The 21,951-nt window shown below is 41.2% G+C and overlaps 1 protein-coding gene across 7 annotated transcripts in view; it reads left to right on the top strand.

Annotated features, from left to right (window-relative positions):
- DUSP16 (dual specificity phosphatase 16) overlaps nucleotides 1-21,483 on the top strand; it is a 101,708-nt gene extending 80,225 nt beyond the window's left edge. For 6 of the 7 annotated variants that reach the window (XM_059682225.1, XM_059682224.1, XM_059682228.1 and 3 more), the window contains exons 5-8: nucleotides 298-461; nucleotides 10,073-10,232; nucleotides 14,865-14,988; nucleotides 17,726-21,483. In XM_059682225.1, coding sequence (XP_059538208.1) covers nucleotides 298-461; nucleotides 10,073-10,232; nucleotides 14,865-14,988; nucleotides 17,726-18,902 — 1,625 coding nt within the window. In that variant the 3' untranslated portion in view covers nucleotides 18,903-21,483. Of the gene's footprint in view, nucleotides 1-297; nucleotides 462-7,856; nucleotides 8,108-10,072; nucleotides 10,233-14,864; nucleotides 14,989-17,725 lie in introns of those variants that run through there. The other variant, XM_059682230.1, reaches the window with a different exon arrangement.
- The last annotated feature ends 468 nt before the right edge of the window (nucleotides 21,484-21,951 follow it).

The following is a 21,951-nucleotide window of genomic DNA, read 5'->3' as shown; positions in this document are numbered from 1 at the left end:
TTCTTTTTTAAAATCTACTTATGTATAAATTACATACAAGGACTGTTATACTTATATATTATGAAAATTATAAAACATAAGATTTGAAATCAGAAATGACAAGATAAAAATAAACATGTTTTTTCTAATATTTTCTCCTTTTTTATCTTTTAATTACAGTTTACATTCATTATTACTTTGTATTAGCTTCAGTTGTACAGCATTTGATTTTTCTTTTTAGGCGGTTTTGTTCGAGTAGTCCACAGAGGCTGATTTCTGTCTTTGTGCATGGCATAATTTTATTCTGCTTATCCTTAGGTGGGTTTGCTGAGTTCTCCCGTTGTTTCCCTGGCCTCTGTGAAGGAAAATCCACTCTAGTTCCTACCTGTATTTCTCAGCCGTGCTTACCGGTTGCCAACATTGGGCCAACCCGAATTCTTCCCAATCTTTATCTTGGCTGCCAGGGAGATGTCCTCAACAAGGTGGGTGCTTTGAAAATGTCCTTCATTGCAGGGTTTATTGTTAGCAGCTGGAGAAACAGCGATCGCCCATGCGCTGTGGTGTCAGACACACCTGGCTTCCAGGAAGTACACCCTTCTCAGGGTCACTCCTGGCGAGCGCTTACATCATCTTTTGGAGTGCTGCTTTGTTTGATGTTAACGATTGCCATAGGAAGCCCACACTGTTGTCATATTTGCTTCTTCCTCATAGGTCCAAGAGACCTGGAATAGGACAGGATTTTTCAGAAGTTTAGCCTTCTTTTCTTAGTGTATTCATTTTTCTATTTTAATAATTGGGCACACTCGGGAAGGCTAAACAGCATTCAGAAGTGTGTGTACTTACTGCAGCACACTACAAGGGCTCGGGTGGACTTGGGTGGAGGAAGGACAACATGGTGATCGCTGGCTGGAGGGGCAGGGGATGTGGTAAAACGATGGCAAGGACAGGGATAAGGGTGCACTGCAGGCTGCACTGTCTGATGCTCATTGGAGCAGTTTGGTTGAGAAAGCAGAAGGAACTGCATGGTTTCTTGCTGGAAAGGCTGTGGTCTGTACTGAACGAGGTGTACCCAACAGAGGAACCACCATGTTGAGGCTGTTGTATATAATGGTACAAGCATAACAGTAATAGAAAATCTGTCTGCCTCCACAGCTTATAGCCTCTTAACCCAGTGGTTCTCAACCTTCTGGCCCTTTAAATACAGTTCCTCATGTTGTAACCCAACCATAAATTATTTTCGTTGCTACTTCGTAACTGTAATGTTGCTACTGTTATGAATTGTAATGTAAATATCTGATATGCAGGATGGTCTTAGGCAACCCCTGTGAAAGGGTCGTTCGACCGCCATAGGGGTCGCGACCCACAGGTTGAGAACCACTGTCTTAACCGGTAGTGATAGGAAACAGTGTTCTAAGTACTCAGAAAAGTGGCTTTTCTCTAAAACCTCTAATTTACATCACCTCTAGTTGAAAAAGCAATCAAAGATATTCATTCAGCTGTTGGCGATTTTCAAGTGCTGCTTTGCTATATGAAGGCAGAACCTTAACATTTTTCCTTGAGGAATTGAAAGAATCGGGCCGCCTGTGAAAGCAGCGTCCAGATTGGCTTGCATTAGCAGGGGAAAGCCAGGCTTTCCAGGAGGAAAAGTACCGTCATTGGGCAGCCATGAGGCATTCCGTTTTTGTTTTTTCCTTTTTTCTCAAAACTTCTGCCTCTTTAAAATTTTACCTTGACACTGTTGTTACTCTATCAGCTCTTACTGTGAGATCTGCCTGTTTGAAATTTGATAGTTGATGTTTGTACTGAGCCTTTCTGGTGAGGTCACAATGCCTTTGAGCATGTGATGCTTATTAATTCTCTTTTAGAGATAAGCAAACCATGTCACAGAAAGCAGAATTAATTTCCTAAAGTCACGTGCCTCCCTAGGGCAAAATGGGAGATGCTTTATTTAAAATCTCAGATCAGAAAATAAATGAATATAAAATTTCTAGTTAGGGACCCTGTCCACAATTACCCCAGTGAAATGCAACCAGTCAACCAGTAGGTGATTTCACACATCATTGTGTTACAGATCACTTTAGTTATCTTTGACCCTAGATTAAATGTCACATTCATTTTTCTACATACCTTTTCCAGGTTTAACAAATGAGTTAGTTAACCACTGCGTGAGTGCCCCCAAAGTGAGAGCAGTTAAACTGTAGTGGAGGACAGGGCAACAGTTTCCTCATTTTCACTGGCTTCTAAATGTGTACTAAAGTCGATCCATTGAGAGGAAGTGGTCGTAGGAAGTTCATGGGTGAAACAGTTGGGGCAGGGAGTACGGAATACCGTCAGAAAGCTGTTTTATTAAAACATGTGACTAGGGAGTGGTGAGAAAGAAGAATGCACTGGTAGGCGGCCACGCTGAAAGTGGTGCATAGAGGTTTATCTCTGACTCCCAGGTTCATTGCTGAGAAGAGTCTTCGTGCTGAAGGGGATTTCAGAGATCCTCTACTCATCCTCCTCCATTCGATGAATGAGGAAGTTGATATTCCACAAATGTCAAATGAATTCCCTATGATGAGTCTTAGAACCAGATTGGCCTCTGATCTTCCTTCTCAGCTCTCTGATTTAAACTTTCCAGGAGAAATAATATGCTTCTTGAAGTTCTTCAAAGATAAAGATTTTTTAATCTTTACTAATAGTACATTCCTTTTGATTAAAATTTAGAAACTAAAGTCTTTAAAAACAGCACCCATAGGCCACTGATTTTATCAGTCTTTAAAAAAAAAAGTGACACCAAAATATGGTAAAACCATGTCACAGAAATTTTGTTGGGAAGGTTATTTACCATTTAAAATTCTAGGCTCTTTATATGATTGTGCTTAATCCCCATAATGGCATTAGGAGGTAGGTTGGCCATGTACCCAAGATTTTGTGGCTAGGAAGTCATTGGCTTTAAGCTGGTCAGTGGCAGAGATCAAATTCAAACCCAAGCACCTCTGGCTTTAAGTCCCGTGTTTATAGAACATCAGAAGTACCCATCTTCTGGAAAATGGAACTGTCTGTAATAGGCGGTTATGAAGGACTGACAGATCTTAACGGTCTATTCAGTCACAACTGAGATTCTCTTTCCCTGCGTTTCCCATATATTTTATACCAGCATTGCCCAAGAGAAATGTGATGCAAGACGCATACATAACTTAAAATTTCCCAATAGCTTTATTAAAAAAGTTAAAGGAAGCAGGTGAAGTTAATTTTAAACATTTTATTTATCACAACATATTTAGGATATTACTTTAACATGTAACCAATACAAGAATTACTGAAATGCTTTACATATTTTGTACTAAGTCTTTAAAATCAGGTGGGTATTTCGTAGTTAGTTACTGCACATCTCCGTGTGGACGAGCCACATTTCAGGAGCTCAGTAGCCACATGTGGCTTGTGGCTGCCCTACTAGCCAGTGCAGGCCAGTGCTCTCAACGTGTATTAATTTTTACTTATGTCTCAAAGACATGGCTCTTGCGTAGAAGGCCATAAGAAGTCATTGGTAGCAAAAAGAATACTTTTATTTTCCTTTTTCCCTCACAACTATACTTTTGTTTCTTACAGTCTGTTCTTTATCCTCTAGTCTTTGTACTAGAGTTGGACCAGGAATAGCTTATTGCACTGAAAGTAGTTTGCTGATGCCCACTCGGAACTGAGTGGAATTTGAGCAAGAATCTCTAGTTACTATGTAAAAGACAGAAGTTCTTGATCGCTTCTCTCCCTTATCACTTAAAATTTCAAATAGAGACTCTTGCTTCTCACTTAACTACATAAAATGTGTGACGAAATTGCCTACTTCGAGTAGTTACTAAACCAGAGCTGTGCCTGTCGTGAGCCACCTCAGCCTCTTCACGAAGCAGCTCTACTGTCCCCTTTTCCTGTTTTAAACAGTGTGCTGCCAGCATTCTTTGTGTAGCTTCTGCTTTCAGTCCTTTACCGTGCAAAACTGGGGTTGCTATGCCGCCTTACTGTTCTGCCTGCCACAAGGACTCCTGCTACTTTTCTCTCTGGTTTCCTTACTAGTGTAAGGGCTAGGCAATTCCCCAGACACAGTAGCCAAATGCTGCTTTCCGGTTTCTGTACGACCTAGGAAGACAAAAGTCATCAAAATTTTCGGTAAATACACAGCATTTATTCAGTGTCCACTATGTGTAGAACACCACAGTGTGCAATTGGTTAGACAAGACCTGTTCACTAAAGAAGAATTCACAAAACAAGGTGATTGGCAGTGTCACTCCCGATGCTGAGGCAGAGTGGCATAATGACCGGAGCCAGCCTTGGAGGCGGCAGTTTTGCATCCCAGGTCTCCACTTACCAGCCACGTCACTTTAGCCAAGTTACTGAATCTTGGTTTCTTCACCTGCAAACCGTAATGATTCCTGCCTCTTAGTGTTCATGTGTGACTCGAGTGAAATGACATATGCCAAGCACCAAGCACTGTGCCTGGTGTATAGGGATACTCATTGTTGTCATCACAAGGTGGTTATACCAGTTGCTAGGGTAAGTGGTACATACAGTGGGTGTGGTTGGTTGAAAAAGGCTAGATGGAAAAAGTAGGAGCTAAGGTCAGTTTTGAGGGAAAAAGGAGTGGCTCGTGCAAAATTATTCCCTGAATTGACTTCTGAAAGAAAAATTACAATTCCATTATCTAGAATTGCTGTGATTTAATGGGACATCTGTTTTCAGTCTAGCTGAACACGGGAGACTTAACCAAATAGAGCGATTTTATTAATGCTTTATATTAATCTATATTCTATCTATTACTCCACAGTCTACCAACAGATTATAGACTCCATATTTAAAAATTAGTTTACAGGGGAAAGTTTATTTTATGGTTCAGGAGAAAACTATTTTTAAAAAATATATTTTTATTGATTTCAGAGAGGAAGGCAGAGTGAGAGAAAGATAGAAACATCCATGATGAGAGAGAATCATGGATCGGCTGCCTCCTGCACGCCCCTACTGGGGATTGAGCCTGCAACCCAGCATGTGCCCTTGACTGGAATCAAACCTGGGACCCTTCAGTCAGCAGGCTGATGCTCTATCCACTGAGCCAAACCAGCTAGGGCAGAAAAAACTTTTAATGGGAAAAAATAGTACATGAAAATCATAATTAATAATAAAATTAAGATTTATTTTTGAAGGTTTTTAAAATTATGTATTGAATCCATTTTTAAAAATTCTTAGGGGATAATCTCTTCTACTTTACCGCATGAACCCTTTTTTATTTCCAGCCTGCTACAGTTGGTATAATTTTTCTACTTAAGGCCAATTAGGGGAAAAAACAGTTTGAATTAGTAAAAAAATATACATTATAGGCTTTAAAAAATATGTTTTTATTAATTTTAGAGAAGGAGGAAGAAGAGGGAGAAATAGAAACATGGATGAGAAACATCATCCATTGGCTGCGTCCTGCACGCCCCCTACTGGGGATCCAGCGCACAACCCAGGGAATCGAGCGGAATCTAACTGGTGACCTCCGGGTGTATGAGTCGATGCTAACCACGGAGCCACACCGGCCAGGCATAGCCTTTTGAGGGGAGGGGATAACAGTTTTATTGAGATATAATTCATAATACCATATGATTTATAAGCTTTTTTATTGAGATATAATTGACATACAGCATTATGTGACCACCTGTTTTACAGGTGAGGAAACTAAAGCTGCGGGAGATTAGGTACCCAAAATCATTCAGGTAATAAACAGTAGTGTGCTAAGCTGTGCTCTGGTTTTCCTGGGGCTGGTAGCCATGTGCTTTTCATTATTCCATGCACACTGAGTTCATCCACAGGAACAGGAGAAAAAAGAGTATATCGGTACATGTGCTGGTAGAAGGGTAAATGTGGTAGCAGAAGTTTATTGAAATTTGCTTTTGATTGTTCCAACTTTTTCAGTGTAGTAGGAAACACGACCAGCTGTCAGCTGACAGTGAGGATGAAGGAGGACATATAGAGAGTTTGGACAGAAAGGGAAATGGATGGAATGGCATCTAGGAGAGAGAAAAAGCGAACAGACTAGGGAAATAGAATGATTGCTGAGGAGCAATGAGTTCAAAGTGAGATCGGCAGTGTTGCTGAGTGTTTTTCCTCTGGCCATGTTCAGCACATGGATTCACAGGTGTAGAGGAGGTAGAGAATTAGATTTAACCAGGGCTGTAATCTTGCCACATGCGTGTGAAGAAGCAATAGTGGGACAAAGGAATTGAGAGTGAAATCAACAGTGATTATGATTGACCACAGAATTTAAGCTGGGCAAGGAAGGAAGACAGGAACATTATGAGGATGAAGGACAGATCTAAAAGGGGTAGGATCAACAGATTATAAGTCCTGGGGGGACTGAAGGATTCCAGGAGTACTGGGACAAGAGAGCAAGCTGGAAGGAGGAAGGAGTCCGAGAGTGAGTTGGTGAGGTCGAGTTTAGGGAGGGTTTGTGGTTATTGGTAACGGCAGAGACCAGACTAGGTCTCACGGGAGTGAGCGGTTAAGGGGAGGAATTTAAAGGACTGGGAAGCCATGGTGTTGAAAGGATAGTTGAAGACAGAGAATAAAGAGTATTTTATCAGTACAAAGTATCTATTAGCAGACTTTGCACAAAGTTGAGCTAAATGTTAAACAGTATAACATGATTGCTCTTTGGAAACTTCAAGGTTATGATGTTTAATTATGGAACACAGTAATATTCAGTTGTGTATGTTTTACACAATATTCTGAAACAAAACTGAATGGTAACATAAATATCTTTATAATTTAGTAAGAAATCGTTGACATCCATCTATGAATAAAAATAATCAGAGGTAGACCCATTCTTCATAATTGTAATTCCATTGCAGTTCCATTGTCAGAACATTGACACAGACGCCCTCTCAACTGCTCATATGCATATAAGAATGATCAGGGGAGCAGGTTAGTGAATAGTGATGTGAAACTTCAGCAAAACTTGAGCTGACTTTAGACATGCACTGAAATCTCCACCTGATGCCCTCAGCAGGGGACCGCCTGGTGGGCTCCTGGCTGCCGCACATCTACTTCCACCATTGCTCTTATACCTGTTTAGGACAGTGTGCTTATTATCATTATGTACAGTAATTAAAACATTACATACACCAATGAACTATGAATGAGGGAAGATAATTGTTTTTCTGTGACCTAAGCTAAATGTTTTCGAAAGATTCAGGAAAGACAAATTGCTTTACGTTTTTTTTTCTGTCTAATTAGGTGGGAGGAAGCAACTGAAAAAATATTTAGGGGACAGTCATAATGTAGAAGGATTCTGTTCTCATATTGTTTCACAAGTTCTTGCCCATTAAAGAAATGGAAACATAAGTGGTAGATGCATTTGCTTGTGATTTGCTTAAGAACTCCAGTCAGATAACCTATAAAAATAAAACCCATAGTCCTACATCAGAAGTTAGCAAATTAATGTACATTTATTTGTTTTTAGTTAAAATGTTTTAAGTACATATGTATCATTTTATTGATTTTTCTCCTTTAACTGACTTTTCTCAAAGACATAGTAACTACCAATCCAGATGAGAGGGTCCTTATTTATGGCATTTAATTTAGTAGCCAAATAATATTTAAATTTTATATGGTGACATTTTATGACTTTTGTTTACTTTTTGTTTTTAAAAATGACCATGTTTAATTTATTAAATCCCATCTTATTACAAAAAGAATTTCAGGTAGCAGCTGGATAATTGATTTAATAAAAAGATTTTCTATAAATAAAATTTTTATAAATCAAGTGAAATTAATCCATTTTTTCTCATTTTGTGTTTAAATTATTTTATTATCACTCAATTTCAACACATTAATATCTTTCCCTTCCTCTTTTGCCAGTTTTATCTAAAATAAAACTACTATTTAAATGCACCTTTTATGGTACATTGCTTTGTACGTATGGGATGCAAACAGTGTGGTAAACCTGGATTACTGATGTTCCCTAAATGAGGCCATAGCCATGCATCTGCAGTTTGGTGATGCGGCCGTCAGTGTGAGGACAGTGAAGGTGCACGTGGATAGCCCGACCCCAACAGCAGGTCCCAATGTCAACATGGCAGAAAGACCAGCACCATGTCGTCTACTGACTGCAACTGAGGTGACAGAAGGGGGGAAAGAAGGCAAATAAGACTTGGATAAGTCTCCTCAAAGAGCCGTCTGTTCCTACCTGGGAGATACAGTAGTGGGTGATCTCGGCCACATGTAAGTTTAAAGGCTGTGGTAGCAAAGACCATGCTGACCTTCACCGCCTCATGTGAGACCTTCAGGAGACGGGCCTGGGCACAGCTGGAGGTCGGCCACTGTAAGAAGCTCGCCTCGTTCCAAAAGCTGTGTCTTGACAGTGTCATCTCACAGTTGAGATAGGGTTGCATATATAATCTAGATTTATTAATTCTACCTTTTATGTAAAATAAAATACGTTTATTGTGCCAAATATGGCAAATGAAGGGGTTAGGGAATTGGCATGTTTCAGGAAGGTGAAAGAAGAAAATGACCTGTCAGGTCATTGGGAAAGATTTGTAGAGGAGGTAGCATTACAAGGAAAGGAAGAATGGCCACGGCCAGCTGCTTGTGAGAGACTGACTTCAGGCTTAGAGCATGTCTCGAGAGGCAGCAGTGGCTGACAAAACAAAGCGGGTTGTGTGAGCTTGCCTGGAAAAGGGTAGACGGGTATCAGTTGAAGAAACACGTCTTGAAAGCAGCTGTGTACCTGGTGCTGAGGGTAGAAAAACAAGCAAGGATCACTTTAAGATCCCACTACCTCACTACTTAATAGGAGAGAGAAGCATTATCTGCTCATTATAACACAGCATGCTGGTGCTTTACTAATGGTGTGGGCAGCCTACTTTGGAAGGACATAGAACGCAGTGGTTCAGAATGCAGCCGTGAGAAAGTTCATAGCGAGGTTAATCTGAACGAAGTAGGAAGAGTGGAAGCGTCATCAGCATGAGAAACGGCCTGCTAAGCACAGGAGTGGTGCGAGCAGCAGCGCGGAGGGGTGGCTGCGCGTGTGATGCTGGGGGTTTGGAGGTTGTGGGCCCTGGAGCGGGCAGTCCAGAGACACAGTGACATTAAAAGTGTGGATGAAGCACTTAGCCTGTGTTAATGATCAGAAGGATTACTCTAGTGTGTGTTCAGTTTATGGTTTGGAGAGGAAAACACTGCAAACTTCAAGAGGTCCCTGGTGGCTTTATGTTATCACGATGAGGACTGACCACTGAGCAGTAGTGACTGAGAATGGAGGGAAGAAGATAATCGGGGGCTAGAGGGGGGAAGGGGGCAATACCAAGAGGATCTGGCACCCATTTATTTGGGTGAGGGGGTCGTGAGAAAGACGGAAAGTCAAACGAGCCTGTTTTCTAGCTCAGGTGTCTGGGTGGATGTTATTACCGCAAACCAATTTCAGATTACAGAGAGAAAACAGGAATTTGGGGCAGAGAAGGGAGAAAGATAATGTGTTGAGCTTCTGACATTTTGAGTTTGAAGGGTCTGAGGAATATCAAATAGAGATATCTAGTAGAGAGTTGGAAATATGGATTAGAAATTTAAGAATCATCAGGATGTAGAGTTGATAATTAAATCTTTGGAAATAGATTCAGCCTTTAAAACGAATATTTAGAGTGAGCATACCACCTAGAACTGTCCTAGAGAACAACCAGCTTGTTGCGTTTGGGAAGAAAATACTCTTGTTGTATGGACACGCATTCTGAAGTCGTAGTAAAGTTGTGGTTTTACGTTCTTTGTTCTACTTGTCTCTCTAGTAACAAAGTAATTGAGAGCTGACTGTGTTAATGATGTATGACCTTCAAGCATACTATTTTAAACAGCCATTTTTGCCCTTAAAAAAAATTCTGGTTTTATCTTAAGTCTTTTTATAAATGTCACTGGGTTTTTGGATTTTATCTATCGAATGAACTCTGAGCAGTTTCTAGGAAACTAGTATTGAATGAACTTTGATTATTTCAAGGAAACTGGTCATTTTTATCATTGGTTAAACTTTACTCTTTCAGAATGATTGTGCTAGTATGTTACTAGTCATTTTAATTGCTCTTTCCCTCCATAGGAGCTGATGCAACAGAATGGGATCGGTTATGTGTTAAACGCCAGCAATACCTGCCCAAAGCCCGACTTCATCCCCGAGTCGCACTTCCTGCGTGTGCCTGTGAATGATAGCTTTTGTGAGAAAATTTTGCCCTGGTTGGACAAATCTGTAGATTTCATTGGTAAGTAGCTCATGTGTAGTCTCATGTGTAGGTGTACTCCCTCCGCCTACCCCTTTTTTCCTTTAGAGAAAAGCAGCTTACTTCAGAGATTTCAGAGGTCTGAAAACAGCATATGATGCTGCTTATCTCATTCAGTGGCCAAGGTGACGTGTGTGCCATGCTCTCCCCAAGGGACTGGCCTTCTGACATTCTAGTTAGCTGAGCACTACCGCAGTTTAGCCTGATAGGACTGTGATTGTGTATGCAAGTGTTTTAAAATCAGTTGAAATTTCGGGGTTACATTTCTTACCCACTTTTTCCAAACCTATAAAATACTGTTGGAAACTGGTGGCTTTCCTTACCAGGTAAACTGTTTTTGCCTTGCTGCTATATTTTTCCCAGAGAAAAATAAAATCCTGTGAAAACAAATCCCATTATATTTAAAGTCTTTATGCCACCAGATTTCTATCCCTCAGTCCGTGTGCCAGTAATGTCAAGTAGTATTGGATCTAATAAAATTCCAACACACACACACACACACACACACTGCTGCTCATTTCTTTGGTGTTAACTGTGATAGGATCTCATCTGTCCCATGTGGTTAGTCCTGGAGCCACCCTTCCCCCCAACCCGACTTCTAGCTTGAGGTGCTGTTGTGTCATTTTGTGCTGCAGGATCAAGTCTGCTGGTGATGTGTCTGCAGTGTGGTCCTCGAGGAGAGGTGAACAGAGGGGAAGCATTGCTAGGGTTGACTCTCGATGTTCCAGATGAGGAATTGTTGTTTTCCCCCCTCGAGGCACATAAATTTGAGTATTCTAATCCACAATTGAATACTCTGAATTGGTTATTGTAATTTTTAAAAAAGAACTTTTAAAAAGTGAAATTATGTAAATTAAGCCTCTCACTGTATATACTTCTTCTGTGAGAGAAATTTTTAAGAATTTGGATAATTCTGAAAGAGTTCTCTTTTTCTCAAGATTCTAGATTGCCAAGTTTTTCATCTTTAGTTAGGATACATCTGTGAAGCATCTTAAGATAAAGGCTTAGCTATTTCACCTTAAAATAATCACAAACAAAACTCCCAAATTGATCCCTCCCACTGTACTTCTAGGAAATATTCAGCATATCATGTAATTTCTGCGTCTTTAAAAGACAACAATTTTGATTAATGTGCTCATTGCCTATCACACTGGTCCAGAGCCGTTTGGCTCTAATTTCAGCTAAAAATAAAATTTCAGAATCTATGTAAGAGAGCCTCATTCTGTTAAATCGTGACAATGTCTAAGCTTTAGGAGGGTTAATGGAAAAGACAATATGAAGAACTTTGCCCTCAACTTATTTTCTTTCATGGGAGATATTGGTGTCATCCTGCCACTTTTAATTCATATAAAAGGAACTTCAGCATGTTTCAAGTTGGTTAAATACACACACACACAAATAATGTGATTTATTTGTAGCACCCAGTCATTCAGGGCAAACTCTCCAGCCCCATTCTGGAATTAGCTGTTTTGAAAATTATTATGAGTTTTTTCCCCCTTAGAGCTGTACTCTGTAATCTCAGTTGTTACTACCTTCATGTTAGCCTTTGGAACTTGATGTCCTCACAGGGTCCCCCTTACCCTTTACATCTGTTATTTTCTCGCCCTTTTTTAACCTAGATTTTACCCCTGCAGTGCTGTGGTGGTAACCTACTTTTTAAATTCCCTGTTTTCACCATCAAGCCTACTTGTCCCTCATTCAGGAAACCACAGAGGCTCCTTCATTGTCCCCAGGCCCTCCAGCACCTTCACCCCACCTCTGAAACCTTCTTTCTGGTTATTTCCTGCCCGCTCACGAGCATCAGCCAGGACAGACTGTCTTCTGAGCAGCCTGCCCTCACAGAGCTTTCTTACATACATTTCCCTTCTCCCTGCCAGGTCTGTGTATATTACTTCCTTTGCTTTAAGAATCAGTATAGCACTAACTTCTGCCAAAAAAATATGTTGTAATGAACCCCACTCCAGTATAATCACTTTTTAATTAGATTTTTAAAGTACATCATCAAAAAAGTTATAATTGTAAAAACAGTGTAAGGGAAATGCAGAATATTTGTAATACAGAGAAAAGGAAACCTCTAACCTCAACATGTTTACACATCTGTTATCATGATTGTTGTTTTTTTCCAACCTTTTTCAAATTTTTTCTAAAGATTGCTTTTTTAAATATGTATCAGTCAGCCAGACAGTATTTACCATGTGACCAGTATTAAACCCTTTGGGGGTAATTTTAGAAGCAAGACCCTTCTAGGTTCTTACAATGTAGTTTTGAGATAATTAATTAAAATAATTAGAGAATACTGACAACATAAAAAAATAAACTTAGCCTACTTCCAATAAGAGTTTTTTAAAATTGACTTTAGAGCGAGGGAGGAGGGAGAGAGACAGACAGACACCCATGTGAGAAAGAAACATCAGTTGCCTCCCACACACGCCCCTCAGCGTGTGTGGATTGAACCCTCCGCCTGCGTATGGCCCTGACTGGGAATTGAATCCGCCACCTTTGGTGTACGGGATGATGCTCCAACCATCTGAGCCACACTGGCCAGGACTCTAAAAAGAATTTGGAGCAGTTTACAGTAAGAGTTTGAGATCAAAAGACACGTACTCACACACATTAAAATGGGACACAGGGGAAGCTTGGGAAGGTACAATAAAATCTGAATCACAGTTACCTATTGAGATAAAGTGAAAACCTTAGCTTTGAGCTTCTTAGCAGCCAAGACAGGGGAAATACTAAGAGCAGTATAGGCTGAGAGAAGGAAGAGAACTGTGTCAGTCCAGTAAGGCATGGGACTTTATGTACATGGGTTTGTATAATATTATGTTATACTAGAGGCCTGATGCACGAAATTCGTGCAAGAGTGGGCCTTCCTTCCCCAGGCTGCTGGCTCCGGCCTTCCTCTGGAACCCGGGACCCGGGCTTCCCTTGCAGCCCCGGCTTCCTCTGGAAGATGATTGGTCTAATTAGCATATTATGCTTTTATTATTATAGGTAGTATTTGTTTCATTGTTGCTTTGTATTAGTTTATTTTATTATATTTGATTTCCCTATCTAAAGGGAAGCTGCTTGATTATCCATATACTATTCAAAAGCCCTGTGGTGTTTTGTACACAATGAATAATTAATTATACAATAGAAATTTGTAATATAACAGAGGTAATAAGATTATTATTCAGCTGCCAGAGCAGATTCCTTAGATATCTGTTAATTACAAGAATTTTAATATAAGGTTTGGTAAACCTTTGGTAGTATCAACTAAAACAAGAATTCAAAGAGAAGAATTTAGCTGCATGGCAGCAGCTCATGGTAACACACAGGTAATTGTTTAGAATTGAGGCAGTCATCATACTAGTTACAATATTAGTTGCCTCCAGGCCGTGTGGAATAACTTCATCCACTCCCACAAACGCTATTAAAGTTCCTCAACAGTGAGAGATGGCAGCACCGTTTGTTGAATTGCCTTGGTTCTTGGTTCTAACAGTGCCCATGAGTCCTTCTACCATGTTATGGAGAGTTAAGATGATGTAATCATACAGTAACTTCTGGATATCAAGGAAGGGATAACAATTCTCTTGGTCCTTATTAAAGTGACCTACCAAACCTAATTTATAGTATATTTTGATTTTCTTTCCTCTTAAATTCAGGAAATAAAGTTGAGCAACTTCATGACATATAGAAAAGTTTCCTAACAAAAAATAGGGATACTATAGGTTCCATGAGTCAGCATTTTATTTATTTATTTATTTATTTTTTATTTATTTTTTTTTTAATCCTCACCCGAGGAAATTTTTCCATTGATTTTTAGAGAGTGAAGGGGAGATGGAGAGACAGAGAGAAACATCGATGTGAGAGAGACACATCGATTGGTTGCCTCCTGCACACGCTAAGCCTGCAACCAAGGTTGCCCTGGACCAGAATTGAACCCCGGACCCTACAGTCCGCAGGCTGACACTCTATCCACTGAGCCAAACTAGGTCAGGCATGAGTCAGCATTTTAAAAGTACTTGACTTGGCTTCTTTTTATGTTGTGATGGGATACTACTATGATTAAGTCTGTCTCTGCCTCCCTATTATATAAATAGTAATGTATGGTACATGTTTGAAATGAAGCTATTCTGAAAAATTTAGTATCTCATATATCAAACAATTATGTTATACACCTAAAAGTAACATAATGTTACATGCTTATTGTATCTCAAAACTGGAAAAAAATTTATTATTTCTTAACTGGAAAAGCGGTTGAAGTAACAGACAAGATAGGAAAACAAAATATTAGCTAAATCTTAAGATTTTGGATATTATTTTTTTATGCTTTTCTGTATTTCTGAAATTTTCTACACTAAACAAGTAGAATCATGTAACCATCATGTAGTATTTATACTCTGGAAAGTTATTAAAATAAAAAAATGTAAGAAATACATGGTGAAAAGTACTGAATAAGTCCGTCAACCTGAGTTAGGGACAAATTGCTTATTTAACAACACGGGTGGAACTTCATTGTAATGGTGGGGAAATTATCTTCCCCTCTCGAAAGGAAATATCTGTAAATAGCTGAGATGCACTTTGAGTTGTCAGATGAAAAGCACTAACCTTTCTTGGATTTGACTCCTACAGAGAAAGCAAAAGCCTCTAATGGCTGCGTCCTGGTGCACTGTTTGGCTGGGATCTCTCGCTCCGCCACCATTGCTATTGCCTACATCATGAAGAGGATGGACATGTCCTTAGATGAAGCTTACAGGTAAGAACAGACCCTGTCTGTGTGATTGACTTTTCATATGCCCTGAAACATGAGGAGGTCTGAGGGTGGGTAGCCATATTAAAGCTGATCATGATTATTTTAGTCACACTCTTTACAGGTAACTGGATTTTTAAGTGATCTTTTCAAAGGTTGGAGAAGAACGCATTTTATAATTTAGCATGAATTCTACCCAAACACATGTCAAATGTATCCTCAGCTACTTTTTATGTTTATAACAAATCCAAACAGATCTCTGTCCCGTTATGTGAATTTTATTATATCTTTTCCTAATTGGGGAAGTATCATTTATTCTCATTTAAATATGAGGGAAAAGCTCTAGAGCAGGGATCCTCAAACTTTTTAAACAGGGGGCCAGTTCACTGTCCCTCAGACTGTTGGAGGGCCAGACTATAGTTTTAAAAAAAACTATGAACAAATTCCTATGCACACTGCACATATCTTATTTTGAAGTAACAACACAAAACGGGAACAAACACAATATTTGTATTTGCATGTGGCCCGCGGGCCGTAGTTTGAGGACCCCTGCTCTAGAGACTACTCAGAATTTCTGCTCTGCTTCAGCCTTTGTGTGCGGAAGAAGCCTGGCACCTGCAGTGCTGTCAGACTAAGACTTGTCCAGCTCCCTGCACCGAGTGGCACTGCCACGCTCTAGAGCCGCCCGGCTTTGGCAGTGTGTGATTCTGGCTGGGCTTCCCCTCACCTTTTCTCAAAAGGAGGGTGGCAGTGACCCGAGCACACTGAGGACTGGGGTTTTCTTCAGTAACTGGAGACTCTGAGTTCTCTTCATGTCTTATTGGAGACTTTTTTTTTTTTAATCCAAATTGGGAAAAAAGAGAACAGCTTCCATTTGAGGAAGGAGATGGAGGAACTGGGTCCGTCACTTGTCGGCATTAGCTCCTCACCCTCCATTCAGGCTCTCCTCCCCAAGTTCCTCCTGCGCCATGCAGACGCCAGGAGAAAGGCACCCTCACAGCATGTGCGAAGTCTTCTTATGACGTCTCTACATTTATACCTGTTACAGTTGAGCCAGTTATTTCTGGCTTTGTTCATTTGGTTTTGGTTACTTGATTTCCAAGGAGTTTGTTTTTTATTTTTCTCTTTCCTTATTCAAATATAAATTTTCAGTGTAATTTCACTCCCACGTCTTCTGAGGAATGTCCATGAAGGCCAGGGGCCAATAAAGAGTTTATCTACTATCTCTTAAGAGTATTTATTTCGACAATGAAACATAACAGTTATTATTACTAGTTTTGATCCCTCAATGACTTTTCTTTAACATGGTGGTGACCTTAGACCTGGTTTTGAATCCCAGTGCCATTACTTAATAGCTCTGTAATTTAGGCGAGTCACCTAAGGACTTTAGGTCCCTATATGATGGGGTAATTATACCCACCTGACATAGGATGATTTCAAGGACTGAATGAGATAATGCTCTATTAACTTCATTTAATGCACCAGCATAGTGCTCACTGTAGCTGTCATGTTGAGAACAAAGAAAAGGAACTCAGAAACGTGTGCTTTGGCGCTCTGGCCATCTGATGCCTTGTCTTTTGGTCATTAACTTACAATGTGAACTGTCTTGAGGAAGTGACTTTGGGGAATTTTGAGAAGACATTACATTGGGAAATGGAAGATGGGAAGTACAGTGGAAACTTGGTTCTCAAACTAAAATAGTTCCGGAAGGCGATTTGTTCAAGAATGGATTTGTTAAAAAGTTGAATTAATCCATTCCAGACCCACAAACCTTTCTTATTACAGTACATGTCTAATGCACTGTTTAATCTATAAATAAACACTTCTTTTCTTAAATTTATCAAAGTACCCCTACTGGCCTTAAACGAATCACTTTCAGCACTCGTTCCAGAGGTATCTTTCAGGTCAGTATGCAGCATCTTGGCTTTTTCACATGTCATTGCTTCTCCCTCCCCACCAGCTAACTGCTTTTTGTTTATCCAAATCAAAATTTTTCTCTCTCTTCAACTGCCTGTGATTGTTGTTTTGTGACCACTTGCATACCCTTAGCAACGTCAGCCCTCTTGATGGCCTCTTTATGCTTTAAAATTGTGCTAATCGACGATTTGCCAACAATGAAAGCAAACAACAAAACCAGAAAATATTCACAGCACAATTTGCTTGGATGTTAACGAAGGTTTAGTGTCTTTGGGCATTGTCTCCTTTGTGGCCTGAGATGCTTTTTGTCATGCTGAGGTATCAACATGAAAGGGTTGCCAGGTTGAGAACTGAACTGAAGTTTTGTTAGACAACCGAGACATTTTCTCTGTGAACAACTTGGTCGAAAACAGAAATGTTCGAGATTGGAGACATTTGAGAACCGAGGTTTGACTGTAGCTGTTCCACTGCACTTCTTTCTGATGGTAGCACCAAGGTTGTGCAGTCCTAGTGGTGAGGAAAGAACCATCTCATCAATTACAATTGGAAGCTTTGGGTCCTTGAAAATAAAGCTAAAACTAGTGCTTTCGGGGACCTGGAAACCCCCTATCTAGCATGCTCCAGGGACATGCTATAAAATAAAGCTCCCCCAATGTAGAGGCCCTTCTGTTCTCTACTTGAGATGTCTGCCTGATTAAAACAGTCATCTTCCAAAGATACTTGGGAAGGTAAATCTAATACTGTCCCATCTCATTTACTCACTATTCTTTAAGATAAAGTATCGTTATAAAATTCAAAGTGTTTTTTTCCTCCCCTCTCTTCATAGATTTGTGAAAGAAAAAAGACCTACTATATCTCCAAACTTCAATTTTCTGGGCCAACTCCTGGACTATGAGAAGAAGATTAAGAACCAGACTGGAGCATCAGGGCCAAAGAGCAAACTCAAGCTGCTGCACTGGGAGAAGCCAGGTGAGCCTGTCCCTGTAGCCTCAGAGGCTGGACAGAGGAGCGAGGTGTCCCGCAGTCCACCCTGTGCCGGCTCTGCTACCTCAGAGGCAGCAGGACAAAAGCCTGTGCTTCCCGCCGGTGCGCCCAGCGCACAGCCATCACTATTGGAGGACAGCCCCCTGGTACAGGCGCTCAATGGGCTCCACCTGTCCTCGGACAAGCTGGAAGACAGCAATAAGCTCAAGCGTTCCTTCTCTCTGGATATCAAGTCAGTTTCGTACTCAGCCAGTGTGGCAGCATCCTTGCATGGGTTCCCTGCATCAGAAGATGCTCTGGACTACTACAAACCTTCCGCCACTCTGGATGGGCCCAGCAAGCTGTGCCAGTTCTCTCCAGTTGAGGAAGTATCGGAGCAGACGCCAGAAGCCAGCCCAGACAAGGAGGAGGCCAGCATCCCTAAGAAGCCACAGACTGCCAGGCCTGCAGACAGCCAGAGCAAGCGATTGCATTCAGTAAGAACCAGCAACAGTGCTGCCACCCAGAGGTCCTTCTTATCTCCACTGCATCGGAGTGGGAGCGTGGAGGACAACTACCACACCAACTTCCTCTTTGGCCTTTCCACCAGCCAGCAACACCTGGCGAAGTCTGCCGCTGGGCTGGGCCTCAAGGGTTGGCACTCAGATATCTTGGCTCCCCAGACCTCCACCCCTTCCTTGACCAATAGCTGGTATTTTGCCACGGAGTCCTCTCACTTCTACTCAGCCTCAGCCATCTACGGAGGCAGTGCCAGTTACTCTGCCTACAGCTGCAGCCAGCTGCCCACGTGCAGTGACCAGGTCTATTCCGTGCGCAGGCGGCAGAAGCCGAGTGACAGAGCCGACTCGCGGCGGAGCTGGCATGAGGAGAGTCCCTTTGAAAAGCAGTTTAAACGCAGAAGCTGCCAGATGGAATTTGGAGAGAGCATCATGTCAGAGAACAGGTCGCGGGAAGAACTGGGGAAAGTGGGCAGCCAGTCTAGCTTCTCAGGCAGCATGGAAATCATTGAGGTCTCCTGAGAAGAAAGACACTCGTGACTCTGTTGACAGTTTTTTTCTCGTTCACAAAAAATATTCCCTGTAAATCTGAAATATATATATGTACATACATATATATTTTTGGAAAATGGAGCTATGGTGTAAAAGCAAAAGATGGGTCAACACAATTGTTCTCAGCATCTGCATCTGAGAGACCAGCTAATATTTCTCTCAACAAAAGTGGAAGGGCAGATGCCAGCGTTCCCCGTAGACGGATAAAGCAGTTAGTCATATGCAGTGAATTGCACATCCTCTCGTTCTTACGGAGTCACGTTTTATTTGGTGTTGGAGGGCAGAGTCCCCTTCCGTTTTCATGTTGTGCTACAAGATGTCAAGTTCTAGTCCTTGTCCCGTCCTCCGTAGTGCACCTTAGCGCTGAGACTGAGCCAGCTTGTGGGTCGGTGGGCAGGCCCTCCTAGGGACAGACCCTAATGGTAAATCCAAGAGAAAGGATCCCATCCCAAGCTGATTCACAGATCCAAGCTCACCGCACAGCCGAGTGGCTCGCGCATCATTCTCCTGTTCAGACCATTAGGGGCCTTGCCAAGATCTGCTTTAGACAAACCCAGTACCTCAGACAGAAAGTCGGGGCTTTCACCACTACCGCGTCTGGGAGCCCGTCTTCTCGGCATTGTGAATAGGCAGGTAGCTAGTCACACTTTTCAGACCAATTCCAACTGCACAGATTTCCAGTTGGGCCTGGATGGTGGTAGTTAATATTTTCTTTCCTTCTTCTCAGCTTTATGAAGAAAGAGAAGGGAACCCATCTAGGATTCAGTGCAACAGCCAGGAATCTGGCAGCATAATGATTTAAGCTAAGTTGGGAGGCTAAACAAGTCTACCTCCCTCTTTATAAATCAAAGAACTGTTCAAAATGGGGTTGGTACTCCTTTAAGGAAAGATTAACTTGGTCCAAAGCCAGATGTGACTTCACTTGGGTTGGTAGCAGAGCAGCAGCACCTTCCGATTCTCAGCCAGAGCAGGTGCTTTTCACTTGTTCCACTGCACAGGTACATTTTGTGAAAGTGTGGCCTTTTAAGGGAAACTACCAAGAGGGAGAAAAACTATAGAAAGACTGAAGACGTTTGTACGGTTGCTGAGGAGAAGCAGGAAACTTATTTCTCAGTGGTTATTTTCCCCCTTAGCATGTGAGAAGGGTGGTATTTCTATAATTCCCTTAGACTTTCAGGTTTACTAATCGGGCCGAGAGCGGCCTTAGTAAGCAAGGAATGTTCAGAATAAAACCATACAGGGAGGTGAGGAGAAAGTGGTTGAATTTTGTTTCGTTGTGAGCTGAGTGGAAAGCCATAGTCAAGCTATTCTCAGAAAATATCCCCAACATTTCTTTCGTAGAAGGGACCTACAGCAATGGGTGGGACCAAGGTGGTTTCTCAGTCCTTGACCTACAATCACCATGGAATCAATCCTGGCAGCTGAAAGTAGGAGGCGCTGAGGACAAGTACACGAGTGATAGTACATCCCTGCTTTTAAACGTCCTGGCTTAGGTTTTTGTCAGCTGCAATATGGTCCTCCTTTGAAGCCTTAATTCACGTCAGCAGCTTTTTGGGGAAGGGGGCGTGTTATCATTGTTCTTTACTGTAAGTGTAGCTACTTGCTGACTCATATCTCAGGTTTTTCTGTGTTTGAGAAATGGACAGTCTTTTGACTAGGATGTGACTTAGTGTTTCCTATGGTGACTGCTAAAACCAGCATAGAATGACATGATTTAAAACTGACTTGATCATAACAATTAACACGACTGTTTGTGCACAGATAATGTGCTATGATGTGGGTTTAAAATGAAGGCAGGAGAATAAATTGCATAGGGAGTGGGTGCATTGTTACCATATTGAAAAAGTTCTGTTAAATCATCTGAGTTAGTTTTTCTTATACTTTTACATTTTGGGTGTAATCAGACATTCTCAAGGTTTTACACAGTAATTTTTGATATGTATACACACACAGATGTGTAACAGAGTTTGGTCACAACTGTTGAACATTTTTAAGAAATGAAGGCAATAGTTCCAATGTTAAGTATGTTTCAGGAGGGTTAGGGCACTTGGTTTAGATATCTGGGCAGGAATTTGCTGCCTATCATGGGATTTCTCATGACCATGGTCCCCTTCCTTCTTGTGACTGTGATGTAGTCATACACTACAACCTTTAGTCCTTGATCATTAATGTCAAATCAGTTCTTGGAATCAAGACTACCATGCTGAGGGGGCAGCCTGGGAGGCAGTCCTGGAGCTACGTGGGCATCTGCAGACGGTGTGGTGGTGGGCTCTCCTCAGCATATGATCCTCGGGAAGCCTGGAGTCTACTAGGATGATACAGAACAGTGATTTTAAAGAGCAAAACTAGACTATGTGAGAAATGCTGGGAAATGGTTCAGGACATTTGTAAAGTGAGGTGGAAAGACTGTATAAATGTTTAATATGAATATAGTGTTCTTTTGGAGTAAGGCAAGCTGTTGAATGGTTAAATTGTGCATTTCTCATGTTGATGTGTCATGTGTGTTAATACGATGAAATAAAATCAAAACTGGTACCTGTTTATACATAAATATGAGAAAGGACCTCTCTTTGCAGCTATAAACTTGGTGGGAACAGCAATGTCAAAATTGTGAAAGGAGCAGTGGTAGAACCTCTTACGTCAAAGAGGATTTAGCTCAACATGAAATGATGAGGTCATCAGACATATTATGTGCTCCATAATTCACATGAAACACTGGGTCATTAGCATTTCCAGCCAGCCTTCCTTCTTTCATGTTTATACCAGATGCACGTGGTATCTGCTTACTGATCACATCCAGAACAGGTCCTGGGTAGAGATTAAAAAGGCCAGATACACATCTGTGGTACACTTTAATGTATATAAATGGTGCTATACTTCTTGTAGGAAAAACCGAGGAGGAATAGTTATTAAAGATCTGTTCTCCATTCTTACCATGTACAAATTCAAATATATATATTTTATTGATTTTAGAGAGAGGAAGGGAGAGAGAGAAACATCAATGAGACTGAAACATCAA

Source organism: Myotis daubentonii, chromosome 2, assembly GCF_963259705.1.
Source record: "Myotis daubentonii chromosome 2, mMyoDau2.1, whole genome shotgun sequence".
Taxonomy (NCBI): Eukaryota; Metazoa; Chordata; class Mammalia; order Chiroptera; family Vespertilionidae; genus Myotis; species Myotis daubentonii.
Note: the sequence above shows the minus strand (reverse complement) of the source record. Positions and strands in the feature narration are given on the sequence as shown.